This window comes from Staurois parvus, unplaced genomic scaffold (genome assembly GCF_062004578.1).
Source record: "Staurois parvus isolate SC_StPar_1 unplaced genomic scaffold, SC_StPar_1.0 ptg000023l, whole genome shotgun sequence".
In the NCBI taxonomy this organism is placed as follows: Eukaryota; Metazoa; Chordata; class Amphibia; order Anura; family Ranidae; genus Staurois; species Staurois parvus.
This window is the reverse complement of record NW_028317819.1, coordinates 2,499,427-2,520,060: the sequence shown is the minus strand read 5'-3', so window position 1 is coordinate 2,520,060 and position 20,634 is coordinate 2,499,427. Positions and strand designations below refer to the sequence as shown.

Here is a 20,634-nt window from a genome sequence, read left to right as displayed (position 1 = left end):
GGGGCCCCCTACTGACCCCTAGGGCAGTGTCCGAGTTTCCAAATGGTCAGTCCGCCTTTCTTCGGAGCGAACCTAGGAAAAGACACGTCGGACTATATCTGGTACACGGAGAACTCTCCAGTGGAGTCATTGGCCCTGCAGCAGGGATGTGTGAAGGGCGGAGCCAGCGATGAGGAGGCGGGGCAGTCGGGGTTGAGACCCGCCCAGCAGAGGGCGTGTGACAGGAAGTGATTGTCCTCCTCGGTGTGGATGTGTTGAATGGTGACATGTGAGCTGCAGACGGAGGAAGGATCGCTCCACACTGAGGACAGACATGACTGAGAGCTGCTGAGCTCCTAGGTAAGAGATGACGTATGCCGGGCCGGATCTCCTCGGTGATGTGATCGGTGTGTGTAGGCGTCATCTCCGGGGATGTGGTGGAGGAGCGGGCTGGTCACGGGGAGAGGGGGGCGCCCGGAGGTCCGCACAGCTGTGCCGAGCTGTGACCTGATGAGGAGGGTGAAGGTGGGGGGATGGTAGAAGAGGGAGGGGTGCGGGATCCTCCTGTGTCCATTGATGATAAGGCCATGTGCTCCGCACAATAGATCTCATCTCCAGGACAGACACATGTAGCTAACTCCACTGTCCTCACTTGAAGGAGCCATGTGCGCAGGGCACAGCAATGCAGGATGTGTACACTGCTGCTGTGCCCCCTGTGCTCCTTCATCCAGAGTGGGGGCACTCTCATACAGGAGGCGTTACTACTCAGTTCACCAGGGGAAAAATCCTTAGAAAACTAAATCTAATGAATGGTACGCAGCAATAGATGTCATTTTTGGTTTGGGGTGTGATGTCACGTTACCCTGACTTCAAGGCTTCCGGTTTGCAGAAACCGTCCAATTGCCATGGTTTCCTGGATCTAGTTCACATCTGTGTGTTTTGAACCTGTGCATTTTTGGAAAGACTAGACTTTCTTTTTTCTTGCAGCAGATTGCATTTTGCGTGTAATAGACTTCAATGGACCTGCACCAAAAACGCAAGTGTTGCGGTTTTCTGTGTTTTTGCATTTTTTTTTTTTTTTGCTAATCGGAAAGTATGCCTTCAGCTAATAACCAAAACTTCTCTCTCTCCTATCAGCTCTTCCCCCACAGTTACTACCTTTTGTACCACCAGCCCCTCCCTCTTAGATTGTAAGCTCCAAGGAGCAGGGCCCTCCTATCTCTCTTGTATTGAACTGTATTGTTGCTGAATTGTCTCCTGTTATATTGTAAAGCGCTGAGTAAACTGTTGGCGCTAAATAAATCTTGTATAATAAGTATGACCGTTCTGTTCATGTGGTGCGACTTTATACTCTGGTGCTCAAGTAGCATCACAGTAGTGCAGAAACCTTTGTGTCCAAAGTCGCATGTTAGTTCCGCTTTGAAATCACCCCCGGGGTATGGTTACAGCTGGTCTCCACCTTTTTGATATCCTTGACATATCCAGCTTGGCCTAAACCAGGGTTCTCCAAACTGCAGCCTGAGTGCCAGATGTGGCCCCTTGCTAGCCTTTATCCGGCCCTTGTGGCACTATTGCTCCCAATGATATTAGACACTATTCCTTCCACTGACACCAACAATGAGCCACGATTTCTTCTGCTGATACCAGTGATGGGACCCTATGCCACCGACGCCAGTGATGGGACCCTATGCCACCGACGCCAGTGATGGGACCCTATGCCACCGACGCCAGTGGCGGGACCCTCTCCCTCCCGCCGGCGCCAGTGGCGGGACCCTCTCCCTCCCACAATCCAGCCCTCCTAAAGTCTGAAGGACAATAAACTGGCCTATTGTTTGAAAAGTTTGGAGACCCCTGGCCTAAACGAACGATGCCCCTCACTAACCTGTGAGGCCACTGGATGTGTGTTATAAACTATATATATGTGTTCTGGGTTTGAACCAAGACTTCCAGTCTCGTACCCAGAACACAGTAGAGTCTATCACAGCGGTGCTCAGCCATTCAGAGTAAGCAATGTGTTCTATCAGTGAATACAAAGCTTTCTCTGATTGGCTTTCTCTGAGTCAGAGAGGCAGGCTGATGATGTCACAACCTGTGACTTGGCCAATCAGATGAAGCTTTGTATTCATAGCTAGAATACATCACTTACTCTGAATGGCTGAGTGTCACTGATAGACTGTGTTTCGGGTATGAGACTGTAAGTCTGAGCTGGAACCCGGAACACAGTGCGGTGTGCTGTATGTAGCCTCAGCTACAGTTTATACCATACATCCAGCGGCCTCGCAGGTTAGTGAGGCTGGTGCAAGCGAACGATGTCTACTATATCAAGAGGTGGAGATCCGCTTTAACCATAACCCGGGGGTGCTTGCAAAGTGGCCCTAACATGCGACTTTGGACACATAAAGGTTCCTGCATACTATAGTGAGGGATATAGTTCATTTGGGCCAAGTATATCAAAAGGTGGAGATCAACTTTAAGCGCTGGGGTTAGGGTAGAGGGCTACCCTATCCCATAATCCTAACTAACGTGACTTGGGACACACAGTTTTTTGGCACAACTTTGAGGCTATTTGAGTGCCAGAAAGTGTAAAGCCGTATCAAAGTCACACTACATGAACAGAACGGCCATACATTCCTATTGGCAAAAAAAAAAAACACAATAAAAAAACATCTAAACCGCGTCAGAAATTGCCTGAACTGCAGCCTGCATAGATGTTCCAATTAAGGCTAGGTTCACAATGCTCAGGATGAAGGATCCCATCATTCTCACCTGGACATTGGAATGTTTGTCACTTGTTGCTCAAAAAAGTACACAAGTTTTCTTGTGGGCAAATAGACTATAGTGGGAGCACCTGAAAAACCTGTACATGTGCGTTTATCAGACACTCCCATTTAAAAGTCTACGGGGCCACCAACGAACAGTTCTGAACTTGTACTACTAGGCAAATAAAAATTGCTTTCCTATGTTCACATTATGTATTTATTTCAGGTACTTCTATAGCGCCATCAATTTATGCCGCGCTTTACATATATATTGTACATTCACATCAGTCCCTAACCCTCAAGGGGTGTACAATCTAAGGTCCCTAACTCACATTCATACATACACATACTAGGGACAATTTAAACAGGAACCAATTCACCTACCAGCATGTCTTTGGAGTGTGGGAGGAAACTGGAGTACCCGGAGGAAACCCACACAGGCACAGGGAGAACATGCAAACTCCAGGCAGTAGGTGCCGTGGTTGGGATTTGAACCAACGACCCTAGCACTGCCAGTCGGAAATGCTAACCATTTAGCCACTGTGCTGCCCACTTGGGCTACCTTTGCACTGATTTGCTGAAAAAAGCTGTGCTGTATTTTGTTCTAGATGCGTTTGTGCTGCGTTTTTCCCCACTGGTCAAAGCACTTCCCACAGGTGCGTTACGTTTTTGATGTGGTTTCCATTCATTTCAATGAAGGGATGCGTTTTTGGTGCATTTTTTTTTCTGAACAAAGGTGCACCAAAAATGCAGTAAGCAGGATTCTATTCACTGCAATTGAAGCGTGATGGATCAGTGAAGGGCGCCATAGGATTTAAAGGAATGCAGTTTTCTTCCGCTTTTTGGAATCGAAGAATGCAACAAAAGCAGATCGGTCTGAAAGCAGCCTAAGGGCCATTCACACCAGTTGCTGCAGTACAACACAGCGTCTGGTGTGCAGTGCAGTCCAGCAGGATCACCACAGTGCCATTGAACCAATCTCGGCACCTCACACTGTTCACATTTTTTTTTTAACAAACTTTATTGAAATGTCACAAAGAAATCTCATACAATTCAATTCTGGCTCTGTACTGCAAAGCGGTGGATTGCGTCGTCGCTTTTTCTGATAAAACGTACAGCATGCAGTACCTTATCAGCGCACTGTGCCAAAACACCAAGTGTTTCTTTTTGCACATTAATGTAGAGCAGCCTATGGGAACATAGGCAGCCGGCAGTAAATTAGTGTGAACCAAAAGCAAGTGGATACACATTGCATGATGATAATATGCAGCAGTTGGTGCTCTGCAGTTCTATTGATTCTGAATGGCAAGTGCACCTTCTACATGCAGCAGAGCTGTAGTGCAGCACACAATAATGCAGCTGCATGTGTTGTGGTGTGCTGCATTGTTAAAAAAAAAAAAAAAAATGCACGCTCATTGTTTTGTGTGTTCTGGTGAGCTAGGCAGTCCATTCAAGTGAAAAGGCTGCATTACTGAACCCAGAGCAAATATATCTAGACCCTACAGGAGCATGACTGTGACATTGGGTGAAGCCAGTCTACGAGGTGATAGTATTGACAGTGGTACACAGCTGATTAGTTTCTGTTATCTAGCTGATAGTTTTTCTTAGCTTTTCTGTTTCCCAGCACTGTGAGGAAGTTCAGTAATAGGGTCTGTGTAGGCAGGCTTTAGATCTCCCACCAGACTGAGGTCGGCATGTTGCTATTTACTCCAATGATGAATGGCAATTTGATAGCTGCATTTGGCCTCCTTTTCATTGCATTTCTTGGACCCGGGTCCCATGGAGATGTTTGCATTGCAGGCAAGGCAGGTCAGGCATGGTCTTTTGCCCTGTGCTGAGTGCTCCATTCAAATGTAAAGGGCAGAGTCTGACAATGGTGCCTATCTACATGAGATCTTAAAGTGGACCCCCTCCCCAATCACTAAAAATCACATCAGCATGCAGCTTTGAAGACTAATATAAAACTGTTACATTAATTTTGCTAGGACAAAATAATTTTTATTTTTTACTTTTTAAAGCCGAGTTTAGACTGGGCAGTAAAAATAGATGGCTGAGCTGCTGTTTTACTGCCCTCCCAACAGCTGTGGATCCTTTGCGGTGATGTCACCCAAAGGCTTACTATAGCGCATCCATTTTTGGTTTTCCCTCCTCTGTACTGAAGCTGGGATCTGATCATGTGACTAAACTGGATTGCCCACAGAATAGGCAAGTATAGACTTCTTTCCTTTTCCAGGGTAGTTGGGATAGAATGGGGCAGCGAGCAGGCTTAAATATAGTTAGGAACTGACTGACATTAAGATGCAAATGCAACCGAACAGGGATGTGTACATGGTGCAATACTTTGCTTCAGTTATATACCCTGTTCTGTTCAGCATGCAGTACTGCTGCCAATTATGGCTCATTCAAATGGCTGCAGGGCAATGGTGTGGGCTTTATGGTGTTAAAAAAAAAAAGTAGGAGTTAGGGAACATGGTGAAAACCCTCTGAAAAGTAATCCACCACAGAGGAGGTTGTTTCAAGTGTAAACAAGCCCTTAATGTATTGCCAATTCTTGGTTCATTGAGACAACCGTGACATAGTCAGGGGCTCACAGCTGCCCCCTGGAAAGGCTACAACACCATTTCCTCTTTGAATAATCTCACCTCCAAGCTGTGAGACTTGGCAAGATCACGAGGTGTGGCCATGGCTTCAGCAAGTTGAGTGTCAGTTATCCTAATGCCATGCTTAGTGGGTAATTCATAAATGATGATCATGTCAGATCTCATACTGCACATGCATGCAACCTGGCGCTAATGTCACCAGTGAGATGGCAGCAAAGACACGGAAGAAGCTGGCTGCTGATGACGACATTTTTTCGAAGTGTCCTGGAGACACAACAAGGAGTAAAAGGAATTCTCCCAGTGGAACTGGTTTTCCCTCACCTGCGATCCTGTGACAGTGTTGAATAACCCATGACTGCCTGTATTTTATTTATTTTTTTATTTATTTCAGGTACTTCTATAGCGCCGTCAGTTTACCCAGCTTTTTACATATATATATATATATAGTGTACATCAGTCCCCGCCCCCGAGGAGCGTACAATCTAAGGTCCCTCCCTCCCATTCATACATACTAGGGCCACTTTAGACATGAGCCAATTCACCTATAAGCATGTCTTTGGAGTGTGGGAGCAAACCGGAGTACTCGGAAGAAACCCACGCAGGCACAGGGAGAACATACAAACTCCATGCAGGTGGTGCTGTGGTTGGGATTCAAACCGACAACCCCAGGCGGAAGTGCTAACCACTTAGCCACTGTGCTGCCACCACTGTACCACAGGCAACAGTCATTAGGACACATAGAGAGTGTGAATCTCACCAGCGGGGGGAGCACACAGCAATAAAAACCTGACAAGGGTTATAACACTTCCTTGCTCTATCTGAAGCTAAGAACATTTTAGCTTTGCATTCCCCTATGTCTGTGGTCAAATCTGGCTATACTGTATAGGAATAGCCTGCTAAGTTCTTTCCACAGAGTACATTTCTGAGTTTTTACAGTGGAGCATCCCGGAGAAGTGTTAGACCAAATTCTCTTTAGCCCTGTTGAGTTTGAGAGAGGTTGATTTGTTAGGAACCCTGCTAGCTGTCAGTTGAGCGAGAGCTGTCAGCAGACATTTGTTGTACTTTTCTTCTGTAACCTTCAGTTTTTTTGTAGGGGGGGGTTTAGTGCTCCTAATCCTCATACCTACGCAGAGTCAGAGACTTGGCGGTACCGCAGCCATAAGGTCAGCATGATAGCCAGGCAATTGGCATTTTCAGGAGAAGAGGTCAGCAGTGGCACCCTCCATACATCCTACTATGGGTATTCTATAAAGTAGAGAAGTTTATAATATTGGTGAAAATTGAGCAGATCAACTCAACCTGCTATCATCTCTGCCATTTGGCAAGACAATTTAAAAAACGAAGAAACCACGTCGTATACCAGAACTGTCATTTGCATTTCTTCCTGTTATGGGACTTATTTCACAATGTTATGTGTTCTCCCAGGCTGGGAGACTGTGAGGCAAGGCAGTTGGGCACTAAAGCAGGTTTCACAGCAGTGCATTGTGGGTTGGCTACAAAAATGGGTATGCGTTTTAGCTGTGGTCTCTTAGACTTTCTGTTAAGTTGCTCGTTCTTGGCGTGTTTTTTTTTTGAATGTACACCAAAAGCCCTACAGCCTGCATTTTGGTGCATTTTCAGCGATTGCGGCAAAAATGCACATTCCAGTACAAAGCCTATGAGACTGTGGCTAAAACCACAAGTGAAGAGCACAAAAATCGCAGATACACTCATGCTGTGGCCAAACCACAGCATACCCATGTCTGTATGCCGGTCAGATTTTAGTTAACCTCTTAAAAGTGGTTCTAAAGGTTGAAGTTCTTTTTACCTTCATACATCCTATGTAGGTAGGTAAAAACCTTAATTTTCCCCCTATATTCACCTGAGTCTGATCCTGAGCCAGTGATTTGTATGAGAGCAGAAGCTCTCCCGGTTCTCTTGCCTCCTCATTGGCTTAGATACAGCGGAGGGGGCCATCAACTCCTGCTGCTGGCAATCACAGCCAGTGAGGAAGGGGGCGAGGCTAAGGCTTATAGAGACACAGAAGCGGCTTGGGAGCGAGTACACACAAGTGCCCCTAGAGTGCTGGGCCATCAAATATCTGGTGTCTTAGCTGATCATATGCAGCATCATGGGACCTGCAGATCAAACAGGCTAAGATGGCAGCTTTCTTGGCTGTAAAGGAAAGGGGGTTAGGCTCTAATAAAAATGCCGAATTAAGCTAAGTCACGAATAGATGTCTATCATCTTAACTGTAGTGTGAAATTTCTGCGGCAGGATGGGTTGAGGCTCGTAGAAAGAATGTATGACTCTTACTACAGCTTGCATTCTACACCTTGCAACTTTCATGTGGGCTCAAGCATTACTTATGTGCTGACTCAACCAAGTTTTGAAGGACTGATGTGAATGTACAATATATATGTAAAGTGCTGTGTAAATTGATGGTGTTATAAGTACCTGAAATAAATAAATAACATATGCTTGGGTTAGAGCAGTATTGTCACTTTGGCCATTCAGGAGCTCATGAAGGACACTGCAGGAGTCTACACTGGGTAACAAACATGAGACTATTCAGTACAGTACATTCCTTATGAGGACACAGATTGGCATATTGAAATCTCAAAGGATTTCTTGTTACCCCAAGATCAGCAGATTGCATTGCCGTAAATCAAAGCCTATTAAGGCCACATTCTCACCATACGTGCAGAAAAACTGATGGAAACTGATGTGCACATTTCACTTGAAACACGAGTTTACATCAGTTTTCATGTGCGCTTCAATGAGTTTTATACACATTTCAGATTCCTGCGCAGAAAAAATCTGCACGTGATGATAGTGTTGTGGTGTGAACAGGGCACACAGAGAACAATTGATTTTTGTTGTGCCCTTGCAGAAAAACGACCGTCTGCACCCTGGTGTGAACAAGCCTCAGAGCTTGTGTAATTAGTAAAGGCTGTATATGAATATTCTTAAAACCACTGCTTCCCCTTTCCTCCTACTCTGGATAGTGCTGGTAAAATAGATCTGTGTAAACACCTTAATTCAATCTTCTCCCTTTTGGTCATATGATGCCAATGCACTGGCTCCCCTGTCTTGTGGAGCAGCTGCTGCAGGGAAGAGGAGGAAGCACTGGCAATGGATGGGCAGTGGAAGCTGGTGGATGATGTCATGGCTCCCACAATCCGAGCACTCCATAGCAAAGATTCAGAGCTTCTGCATCACATGATTGGGCCAGAGTGGATTGCAGTAAGGGATATAATGTGTTTTTTGCCAGCCCTATAAAGCATAAGTGGGTAAGCAGTGGTTTTAAAGCGGAGTTCCACTCAACCTATCAAAAAATAAATCAGCAGCTACAAAAACTGTAGCTCTTGACTTTTAAAAACAGCCACTCACCTGTCCCTTGGTCCTGCGGTGTGTCCCCCGCAGCTCTTTTCACCAGCCATCCTGTATACTAGGAGGCCTGCATCTTCAGTGCGGGCACCCGGCTGTGACAGCTTGTGGCTTCACAGCCGGGGCCCCACTGTGCAAGCGCAAGTAGCGCTGCGCTTCGTGAATGATCCTGTATTAGGTACACCTTGCTAGTTCCAAGAAAACATCCCCCACACCATTACACCACCAGCCTGAACTGTTGATGCTAGGCAGGATGGATCCATTCTTTCACGTTTCTACCATATTCTGACCCTACCTACTGAATGTCACAGCAACCAGTGTGCTCATTCTTCTCTGACATCACCAAGGCACTTTTGTCCACACAACTGCCGCTCGCTGGATATTTTCTTTTTCTTCCCCATTCTGTTGCTCGATTTGGACTTCAGCAAGTCGTCTTCACTGCGTCTAGATGACTAAATGCATTGAGTTGCTCCCATTTGATTGGCTGATTAGCAATTTGTGTTACCAAGCACTTGAGATGTACCTAATAAAGTGTCCGGTGAGTGTATGTAGCCTTTACTTCACTTTGAGGCTTCTGTTGTATACCAATAGTTACTTTGATTTTAGTCATCCCTTATAGTTTGGGTGATTATAGCATTTGATCGTTCTAGTGGTTGGTTGCAGAGCAGCTGCCATCTTGGTACTAGAGAAGCTGATTCAACATGCTGGATTCATAATGACGCTAATCCTTGCAAATTGGTGCAATGCAAAATAGAACTGTTCTCCATAGCAGGCAGCAAAGGTTGAGCTTTGCCTCAAAGATGGAACTGGGTATCTGGTGGCAAAAAAGGCAGTTGCTACTGTTATCTTAGCTGTAGTTTTATTAAGTCTTAAAGTGTTACTGAATCGGCAAGAGTAAAATCAGGCTGTATATGCAGTAAGGCATGCTTGTTCTACTCGCTGTGGAACCTAAGGGGTTAATCCTCTGCATTGTGTAAAAAGGATGTTTGATCCTATCTTCTCTGATTCTCCCCCAGTCCCAAATCCTTATGCTGATAATAGAGAGCCCTAGGAGAAACTCTGCACATGCTCAGTTTGGTGTGTATTGCTAGAGAGGCTTTTTTTTTTTTTTTTTACACTCATAATTGGCACAGGGCTAATCGGCACTGTCCAGACAGAGGGTCAGGGGGCATGCAGCCTCATAGGGCAGTCAGAGAAGAATGAAAACTTCTACAAGCTTAGCCAGTGCTCATCTGGACCCTGAGAGAAGTCACAAGACTGCTCTATACTGCTGATGAGAAAAGGTATTTAGCAGTTTATATTTACTAAAAGAGTAGCATTTTTGTGTACTGTGGGAGACGAGATATAGTGAATGCAGGGGCCTGAGTTTAGAAACGCTTTAAGTGAATCTGTATGTTGTGTTAACAGTCTTCGTAAAGGGTGGTGATAATGGGTGTTAAGAACTTTCAGGCTGCCTGATGCTGGCTGATGTTTAAATACATTTTTTTATTTTTTATTTTTTTTTTAGCCCTGCAGCTTTAGTCTTACCAGTAGTGAAGTACATTCCATGATCAGGCAGTTCAATTATGTAGAAATCTTCACTCTGGAGATGGTGGTCCTCTTTCCGGCTCTGAACATCCAGTATGCAGGGGGTTAATAGTTTCAGGCATCTGCCACCTCCACCCTCCTCCATTGAGAAATTTTCTTTCCTTGCTTTTACTGTCTTTCTTTGCTTCTGTTGCCTGTAGGGTGGTCTGTGAATAGGGAGAGATCATGTGACTCATCACACACTCCCCTCATTTACACATGGTAGTGAAAGAATGTTTCTCAATGGAGGGAAAGGGGCAAGTCCTTGTCAGGAACATTTTCTATCAAATCCAGCCAGAAGCTATTAACATCCTGCACACCAGATGTTCTGAGCCAGGAAGAGGACTGGCATCTCTGCAGCAAAGATTTCTCCAGGATACAGCTGCCTGCACGATGCTGGACATCCTTCATTAGTGGTAAGTTATAGCGGCAGAGCTAAAAATATTATTTCGCCAAACTGACAGCGGGCTTCAGCCCGCTGTCAGCTGAAAACTGGTCAAAGGTGTGCAGAACAAACTACACTCCTGTGATCCACAGAAGTACAGCCAAAAGAGCTTAGGGGGTACTGCACTTATAGGAGAAGTACAGACAAACAACTGTTCATATCTGTCTCCTGTGACTGTAGTATTCTTATCTTTTCTTGCTGTTGCTTACTACTGCACATCAGCATTGCTTCTTTACTGCCTTATTAACCACTTGGCAACTGCGCTATAGCCGAATGATGGCTACAGCACGGTTGTCAAGTTCTGGGAGGGCATCATATGATGTCCTCCAAGAACGCGCCCTCCTGCGTGCCCCCCAGCGCACCTGATGATCTCCGTGATCAGTAAAAGGCCAATCACAGCGGCCTTTTTACCATGTGATCAGCCGTGTCCAATGACACAGCAGATCACAGTGTAAATACAGTTGCTGGTTATCGGCAGCACTTTCCTCACTCTGTCACAGGAAGGTACTGCCGATAACCAGCATTTGTCAGACAACAGATCAGCATTGATGATCAGTGACACCCATCAGGGCTACCTATCAGTGCCCATCATTGCTGGCTATCAGTGCAGCCTCATCAACACTCATCAGTGAAGGAGAAAAATTACCTGTTTGCAAAGTTTTATAATAGAAACAAAGAAACATTTTTTTTTTTTTTCAAATGTTTTGCTCTTTTTTTGTTTATAGTGCAAAAAATAAAACACCCAGTGGCGATTAAATACCACCAAGAGAAAGCTTTCTTTGTGTGAAAAAAAAAATGGGTACAGTGTTGCATGACCACGCAATTGTCGTTCAAAGTGCGACCTCGTTGAAAGCCGAAAATTGGCCTGAGCACATGGGGTAGAAGTGCCTGTTGGTAAATATACCGTTTTGCTTCTTGAAAAGCCTATTTTACAGTCCTATTCCATGCATTATATCTGGAAGATTGTTGGGGATGCTTCAAGATACTATTTGTTTTGTTTGTTTTAGCATGATTGTAGTGGTGGGTAACTGCAATTCACCTTCTATTTACAGGGAGAAAACGTCTGAGTCAGTCGGGTGGCCAGGAATATGGCTAAGGAGATACGAGGACAGTATGAACCTGTAGCTGAAATTGGTGTTGGTGCCTACGGTACGGTGTACAAAGCAAGAGATCTGCAGAGCGGAAAGTTTGTGGCCTTAAAAAATGTACGAGTGCAGACAAACGAGAATGGACTTCCACTCTCTACTGTCAGAGAGGTAGCGCTGCTGAAACGCCTTGAGCACTTTGACCATCCAAACATTGTAAAGTGAGTAAATGCAGTAGATCCGTTTTTCTATGGAGTATAGACTGTTTTCTGCATCTCTAGGAGTAACATTGTTTGCGCAAGGGTGTGCGTCTCCATCGGCATTTCATGTTGGCTGTAATGATTAAGCTTCGTAAGTAACAAATACAGCATGACATCTATAACATATTAAAGGTCGGCTTCATGCGAGACTGATTTATCACCTTTGAATCATCTTCTTATATTGCACAACCTCAATGGCAAGATGTTTCTGTTAGTATTCCTAGTTCCATAAAAATGCTGTAACTGCAGCCGCCAGTATTGACAATGGTTACTCTGCTCGCCAGTCCCCTTCTGTCCTCTCCATCGTGATGCATTGTGGGATCATAGTAATACGAGTTCTGTGACTGGTGGGGAGGGCAGAAAGGGGCAGGCAAGCAGAGCAGCTTTTCTCAGGAGCTGTGGTTGCAGGGAACTCTCACCGCTGTGGAAGACAGCTGCTCAAGGCAGTATCTGGTGGCTAGGAAGGAGACACTGCAGGGATGATTTTTATCAGAAGCCCAAACCTGCAGGTAATGGAATGCACCACATTACATTTCTGTGTATGGTGCTGTATCCCAAAAATAAACTTAACATTATTCAGGACTGTAATTGAAGACCTGTTCGTTTTTGTAAGTCCCTTCAAATGCTAATGTTATGGATGTGCAAATGCCTCTCCCATCCTTGTGTATTTGATTAAGCCCATGTTTGAGTAAAACAGGTCAGAGGAGGAAGTCAGACTGTGCTCCATGTTTGTCTGAAACAATTAAGTTCTACTTACAAAAGGATTCTTTCCTTTCTTTCTCTTGGATTCACGCATAATTTGAGGTGAGAATAAATACCTGTTGGGCTTCAGCACCAGTTAACCACTTCCCGACCGCCCTATAGCAGATATACTGCTACAGTTTGGCACTGGTGCGCAAAATCACGTGTGTGTATATATACATGATTTTGCATTTCTGGGTAGGGGGCAGGCCACTATTCGTGGCTGTCAGTCACCAGGTCCCGGCCGGTGATTACTCGCTGGCACGCAGCGATTGCCGAGCATCTCCGACAGGGAGGAGAACTGTATGTAAACAATACAGTTCTCCTCCCTGTCAGCTCGTGCTCACTGCTTTGGATGGCTGTGCACAGCACAGCCATCCAAAGCAGTGTGATTACAGTGAAGAAGAGACACAAGTAAAACAGCACATAGTTAACCCTTTGACCGCCCCTGTTAACCCGTTTTTGCCCAGTGCCATTAGTACAGTGTCAGTGCTTTTTGTTTAGCACTGATCACTGTATTGGTGTCACTGGGGATTTCAGTGACACCCAAGTCCGTTCCCCCCCCAGTGTTAGAATTCCTTCCGCAGTCCCGTTATAAGTCGCCAATCGCTGCTATTACTAGTAAAAGAAGAAAAAAAGAAATTCCAGTATCTATACCAACGTTAAAACTTTCACGTAAGCCAATTAATTTACACATATTGGGATTTTTTTTTTAGCAGACATGCAGCAGAATACATTTTGGCCTAAAACATGTCCAGTAAAAAAATTTTTAAAAATAAAATTTCATCATTAATTAAAAGCAAAAAGTCAAAAATATTGTTTTTATCTCAAAACTATTGGTTTTTTTCTTTTCTTTTTTTTTTTTATGGCGCAAAAAATAAACATACAGGTGATCATATACCTTAGAAAGCTCAATTTGTGGGGAAAAAAGGTTGTAAATTTCATTTGGGTGCAATGTTGCATGACCGTGCAATTGTCAGTTAAAGTAACAGCGCCGTAACGCAAAAAATGGCCTGGTCTGGAAGGGGGGTAAATCCTCAGGAGGGCAATTGGCCCAACCAAATAGGACTTCGGAGTGGTGGATAACTTTCTTCAGGGGCATGGTATACCATTGGTTGTCAGTAATGGTATCTGTAGTGTCTTGTAGAACTGGAAATTCACATCACTGGAGTTCAAAAACGAATATAAGAATCCAGTATGCAAATCGGCCTATCTGGATCCACATACATCTGCTTTTATTTTGGGTTTATTCATGCTATTTTTTTTGGGGGGGGGGGGGGAGGCAAAAGAGAGATTGAACTGTAGGAGTAATGTGATGTTTGCAATTTTTTTTACTTTTTATACCTGGTAAAACTTGTTGACCTGGCTTTGACAGAAATGATCACCTCCAACTATACAGGTGAAATATAGCAGAGGCAGTCAGCCTCGATCACGTTACAAGGATGTAACCCGTGTTCTGGGCTGTTCCAGACTACTCTGAAAACACAATAATTTCTCCTATTTTCTTTGGAGTCTCTTAAGTGAATAGATAATTGCACAAACTGAGTTCACATTTTGCATCGCATGTGATATAATGTAATTGTATATTTAAACTGATCACTACCATACATTCAGTAATTCTGTTGAACCCATTTTTTTTTTTTTTTTTTTAAAGTTAAGCCTTTTTTATGAATGTATTTTTAATCCAGAGCATAGTGTACAAAAATATGTGTGCTTTGAAGGGAAAGCTTAATGGTTTTTAGGTGTCCTAGATTTTATGAAATATTACCAAGTTGCTCAAATCACCCCTCCTATAGCCCTATACACTGCTAGCAAGGCTCCTCTATTGGTACAATTGGAAGAGACTTCCTGTGCCCCTGTAAACCTCAAACCTTTACTATGGACAACTCACAATCTATGACCATCTACAGGGAGTCCTTTTTGATATATTTTAAAAGTCTGGGATAGTGTTAAATATTCCAGTAACCTACTTTTTGACCCCCTTCCTTTAATGGTAACTGCACATGGCCTCAGTTATGGCCTCAATACATCTTCTCTCTCCTGGCGATAGTCTATATCCTCTCGTGGTCAACCATCAAGGAGTGATTTAAAGTACAACTAATGGCAAAACTTTTTTTTTTTTTTCTTTTTAAACTTTTAGGGCTCATGTACACTGCAGCTGATAAACTCATGTTTAGGAGCTGTTCTGTGTTTTTGTTTTGTATTTTCTTTTCAGCAGCCCCTGAACTCACCCTAATGGTTTCCTATGTGTCCATGTACACATCTTCGCTTACAGTCAGTTTTTTTTTAATGCAGAAAATTTGCGTTCAGCAGTCGATTTTATTAACGTTTCAAACGTGGCAAATCGCGGTTATAAGCTTTTGCGTTTGAAATTTTTTTTGACGCCTCCAGTTCCCGATGCTGTCCAGGGCCTTTTTTCATTATGAAAAATGCATGCAAAGCGTTTTCAAGGTACTAAAAAAGGACATAACACTGAACACACAGGATATTCCTACCAAGCTTGTCACACATTGTAATGACCAATTCACACCTCAGACCTCTCCCACCCTTGGAAACAAAAGATATGTTAATGACCATTCCCACCTCAAATTCCTTATGAAGACCCCCTGCCAGGTGGCCTTAATGACTCACTCCACCAGACACCTTTCCCACCCTTGGAAATAAAAGAAATGTTAATGAGCAACTCACACCTGAGCTACTGTCAACACATACTGCTGTCTCTGCTTTACTCTCTGTATTTCTCTGAAACAGTCTGAAATAGTTAATAATTTACCACTTTTCAGTGCATTCTGGGCATTTGGGTGGTTCTCCTGTGCTTATCTTTTAAAAAAAGCTTCTAAACGCAAATGCACATAAAAGCGTTATGCAAACGTGGCTAAACAGCTGTTTTTTAACCTACCTTTTCCAGCAGTCAGTTTCCATTCTTCAGAAGTGTCCCGTGTACATGGGGCCTTAGACCGAGTGGAGATGGTTTAGAACCCTGTCAGTTGTTATTGCAGTCTGTGCCCCTGTTAGGGAGATTAACCCTATCTGTCCTATTTACCATTGTCATTGGAAGTGGAAGTGAAGTATAGGAAAATCACAAATGTTGGGTTATCCCCAGAAAAATAATAGCGGGCAAATCTTCCAATGGGTACACTAGTTCTTGTGACTTTTTACGGTCCCCTAGGGATTCCTTTAATTTGCAGGGACTCCTTCTGCACCATCAATGTCAGCACCCTTGAATTGGCAAATAAGATTTTGACCAGATGGTATCTAGTTCCTTCCAGGCTGGCCCACATGTTCCCTGAACACACAGGTTTATGTTTTAGGGAATGCCAAACCTCTGGTGATTTTTACACATGGTGTCCTCCCAAGACCTTCTGCTCTCTAGTTCCCGTGTCACCTCCTCACATGCTCGCCTCCAGAACTTCTCCCAAGCTTCTCCCATCCTATGGAATTCTCTACCCCAATCTGTACGGCTGGCTCCTAATCTATCCACCTTTAGACGATCCCTGAAAACCTTTCTCTTTAAAAAAGTCTATCCTGCTTGTACCTAGTAAACTGCCATTTATTTCCTCCATCAGCTCACCCCCCCCCCCCCCCCCCCATCTATTGTATCACTCAACCCTTCCTCCCAGATTGTACGCTCTAACGAGCAAGGCCCTCTGTTTCCTCTTGTACCAAATTGTATTGTAACTGTTATGTCTACCTTCATTTTGTAAAGCGCTGCGCAAACTGTTGGCACTATATAAATCATGTATAATAATAATAATAATGGTGGACCTGCCCAATGGTTGGCCGTTTTTGGACTAGAGTTTTCACACTTCTGCATACATTATTCGGAGTGGAGTCCAAATATCTAAAGACCCCTGGCTGGCCCTTGTACATTTCAAACCTCCAAACATCACTAAAAATCAGTTTTGTCCTATTTCCTTCTAAGCTGACAATCGTCAAAGTGTGGAAAAAGCAGTTTGCCCTTTTTCTTTGAATCTTTGAAATCCATATTGATGGTTTCTTTGTCAACAATTAACTAGCATCCTTTACCATCAGCTATGATAAGTTCCTCAAAATTTTGAACTCATATCACCATCCAAATTTTTCCATGCAGAGCTGACTGAACTCCCACGCATGTGGGAGAGTAAGTCATCTCCGCCTGGCCAATAACTGTTGCTGGGGAATGATATTCGGAAGCAAGTCACCAGAAGATGTCAGCGGCCGAATATAGTTCCTCTCTAACCGCCTTGTGATGAGCCTATGTGACAGTTGGACACTTCTGGTGTCATTTCCCTTCTCTTTCTCCTTCCTTCTTCTTTCCTTTCTTTTCTCCCACTTACGTCTTTCAGCCGATCACTCAAAATGTGTGCAGATGCCACATTTGGCGGTAATATTGGCTTTTTACATAAACTGTACTGTTACTGTCTCACAAATTACACAACACCATGTATATTGACTTCTGGCCAGTTTATTATCTGTTATTTTTTCATAGGTTTAATTTGAACATAATGAAAGGAAAGTATGAGTTCAACTTTAACCTCCGGAAGATTCACCCTCCTTCCTGACCAGGCCATTTTTTGCTATACGGTGCTGCGTTACTTTAACTGACAATTGCGCAGTCATGCAGCGCTGTACATAAGTAAACTTTTGAGCCTTTTAGTGGCATTTGAGCACCTCTGCGATTTTTGTTTTTTTGTTTTTTTTTTTACATTTTGTGTTTAAAAAAAAAAAAAAAAAGACTGACCATTTTGAAAAAAAATGTTGTTTTCTACTACAGATATCCAGTAAAAAAATAATCAAATTTCTTCATAAATGTAGGCCAAAATGTATTCTGCTGCATATTCCGGCTGAAAGACGGAAGTGGGAGAAAAAGAAAGAAAGAGGGAAGGAGAAAAAGAAGGGAAGGGGCATATATTGGCCCACAGCTGTCGCATACATGGGGGGGCAATCGCAGCACCCTTTCCATGTGATCAGCTCCAGCCAATCACAGATCACTATCCTGAGCTATCAAAACTTAACTCATTCTTGATAGTTTATGAACGAGTTAGGTTCATGACAGCAAGCTTTGCATTGCAGGAGAAATTATCTTTATTTCTCCTGCAAAGCAAAGTGTAGAAAAGAAAAAAAAAAATCCCTGATCACCCCCCTTCCCCAGTAGTACAATGTTACTACGGTAACATTGTACTATTTTAAACAATAATAAATATGTTAAAAGAAAAAAAAATGCCATATTGAGAATTTTTTTTAAGAGGTGTGTGTGTGTGTGTGTGTGTTATTTATTTTTTTTATAACTAGCTGCCAACTGCTTACCCGCATTTTGCAGGCGAGAAGCAGCTCTTGGCAAAGCGACGTAGTCTTGCGTTTACCAAACACATGCAGCAGAATATATTTTAGCCTAAATTTATGACTAACTTTGAGTTTATTGGATATTTTTATAACCAAAAGTGAAAAATATTGTGTGGTTTTTTCCCCAAAGTTTTCAATCTTTTTTTTGTTTATAGTGCAAAAAATAAAAACCGCAGAGGTGATCAAATAGCACCAAAAGAAAGCTCCATTTGTGTGAAAAAAAAAAAAAGGACATTTCGTTTGGATACAGCATTGCATGACCGTGCAATTACCAGTTGAAATATCGCAGTTCCGAACAGCAAAAAATGGCCTGGTTGGGAAGGGGGGTAAATCCTCTGGAGGGCAAGTGGTTAAAAAGCTTGAGGCACCCCATATTAGTCATATTTATTAACAAAATTCTGATGCGTTCACCTTGCACAAATATCAGTGTGCTGTTTAATGCAAAGCAGATGACATTTACACACTTGTATGCTCTTGTGCTCACCGCTGGATGAAGGCTCCTGACTCTGCAGAATGGTCACAGATAAGCCGCAGAGTTTTGCATACTGACTCATACAGCTGTGTAAAGGGCAATTCTACGTATGAGCTAACAAGAGTTTCCATGAAGGCTTCTAATGGGTTATTAAATATAAGAGGGTCACAGGGGAACTGCACAGTTATAACTGACTGACCAAAAGTATGTGTTTTTTCTTTTTTTTTTCTCCCCACATTCACAATTGTGGTTTTGAATGCCAGAGATTCATGTCTTTACAGTCTGATGATTAACTGTCACTTGACTATGCAGTATACAAAAGCCTTGGGAACTGGCTTTATAATGTTCCTGTAATTCATGTATTCTTGAAACATATTTTCTGCACAACACTGGCTTTTTGTGTTGAAGGTTAGGATGATTTCTTATGTGCTACTGTTTACAGCATGGCTTTGTTATAACAATTTGTTATACTGCCATCAATTTTATGTTACACATATTTAGTACATATGAGCACATTCTCCAAACTGGTGTATTTTAGTGCCCACGAGCTCCTGGCACTGCATACAGCAACAGACAAACTGCAAGTAGCAATGCGCCGCTGCTTTGTGCCAGTTAATTGCATATAGCCGCCGGCAACTTTTCATGTCTATGGCTGGTTGCATTGTGCACCAGGAGCATCCTGGGTACCAGACTATACTAGTTTGTTTAGGCTACACTGGAGATTGAACCTGTGTGCATGAGCACTTGATGCTCGACACTGGGATAAATATTGTCTTAGCCACTACCCGCATGGCCATTTGCTGCTGCGGCTGTCAATCACCGGGTCCCGGCCGGTGATTACTCGATGGCACACGGTGATCACATAGTATCACCGATGGTGAAGAGAACTGTGTATAAACAATGCAGATCTTTCCCCTGTCAGCTCCTACAAACTGTTTTGTATGGCTCTGCATAGCAGAGCCATACAAAGCTGCGTTCTTACAGTGGAAAGCACACACGGCCTCATAGTAAAACGCACACAGTTAACCCTTTGATCGCCCCAGATGTTAACCCCTTCCTGCCCAGTGGCATTAGTATAGTGTTAGTGCTTTTGTATTAGCACTGATCACTGCATTCGTGTCAGTCAGACCCCCCCCCCCCCCCCAGTGTCAGAATGCCTGCCGTAGTCCCACTGTAAGTGTCTGATCAACGCCATTCTAGTATTTTAATAAAAAACAAAAAGTTCTAGTGTGTGTGCGTGTGTGTGTGTGTGTGTATATATACCGCTGTTTGTACAGGCTATAACTTTCATGTAAACCAATTATTTGCATGTATGGGGATTTTTTTTTTTTTTCAAAGACATAGCAGAATGCATTTTGCCCTAAATTTATGACGAAATTTGATTTAAAAAATATTTTATTGCACATTTTTAATATAAAAAAGTCAAAAATATTGTTTTTTTTTCCCTCAAAATTGTTTGTCTTTTTTTTTTTGTTTATAGCACAAAAAATAAAAACTGCAGAGGCGATCAAATACCACTGAAAGAGAGCTCTATTTGTGGGGGGGAAAAGGACATAAATTTAATTTGGGTGCAGAGTTGCATGACTGCATAATTGTCAGTTAAAGTAATGCAGCGCCGTAACATAAAAAATGGCCTGGTCTGGAAGGGGGGTAAATTCTCTGGATGGCAAGTGGTTAAAAACCGACAATCATTTTTACTGTTTTTTGTACATGGCATTCAAAAATGACACTGAAGGAAAGAAACTGATTGTGTAGAAACAAGTGATCTGGTCCCTACTGATGTATTCTGTTTGTATTCTCCTCATAGACTGCAGTGTCTTCTACAGCCTGCCATTCTCCTCTACAGGAATATACAACAGCGTGTCGTTGCCCTTGGCATAAATAAGAGTTTGTGAATCTGACAATTTAATAGATGTGAAAGAAGTGATTTAAAAATAATAAAAAGGCACAAATCTGACTAGATTTTTTTTTTTTCCTACACAGCACTTCATGACATTGATGATGGTCGAAATGACTATAGAACAGAATATTATAGA

The 20,634-nt window shown here is 43.2% G+C and overlaps 1 protein-coding gene across 1 annotated transcript in view; it reads left to right on the top strand.

The window, feature by feature from the left end:
* Positions 1 to 222: 222 nt before the first annotated feature.
* Positions 223 to 20,634, top strand: part of CDK4 (cyclin dependent kinase 4) — a 62,122-nt gene continuing 41,710 nt past the window's right edge. The window contains exons 1-2 of the mRNA XM_089692729.1: positions 223 to 339; positions 11,771 to 12,024. Of these exons, the coding sequence (XP_089548855.1) occupies positions 11,807 to 12,024 (218 nt within the window). The 5' untranslated portion in view covers positions 223 to 339; positions 11,771 to 11,806. The remainder of the gene's footprint in view (positions 340 to 11,770; positions 12,025 to 20,634) is intronic.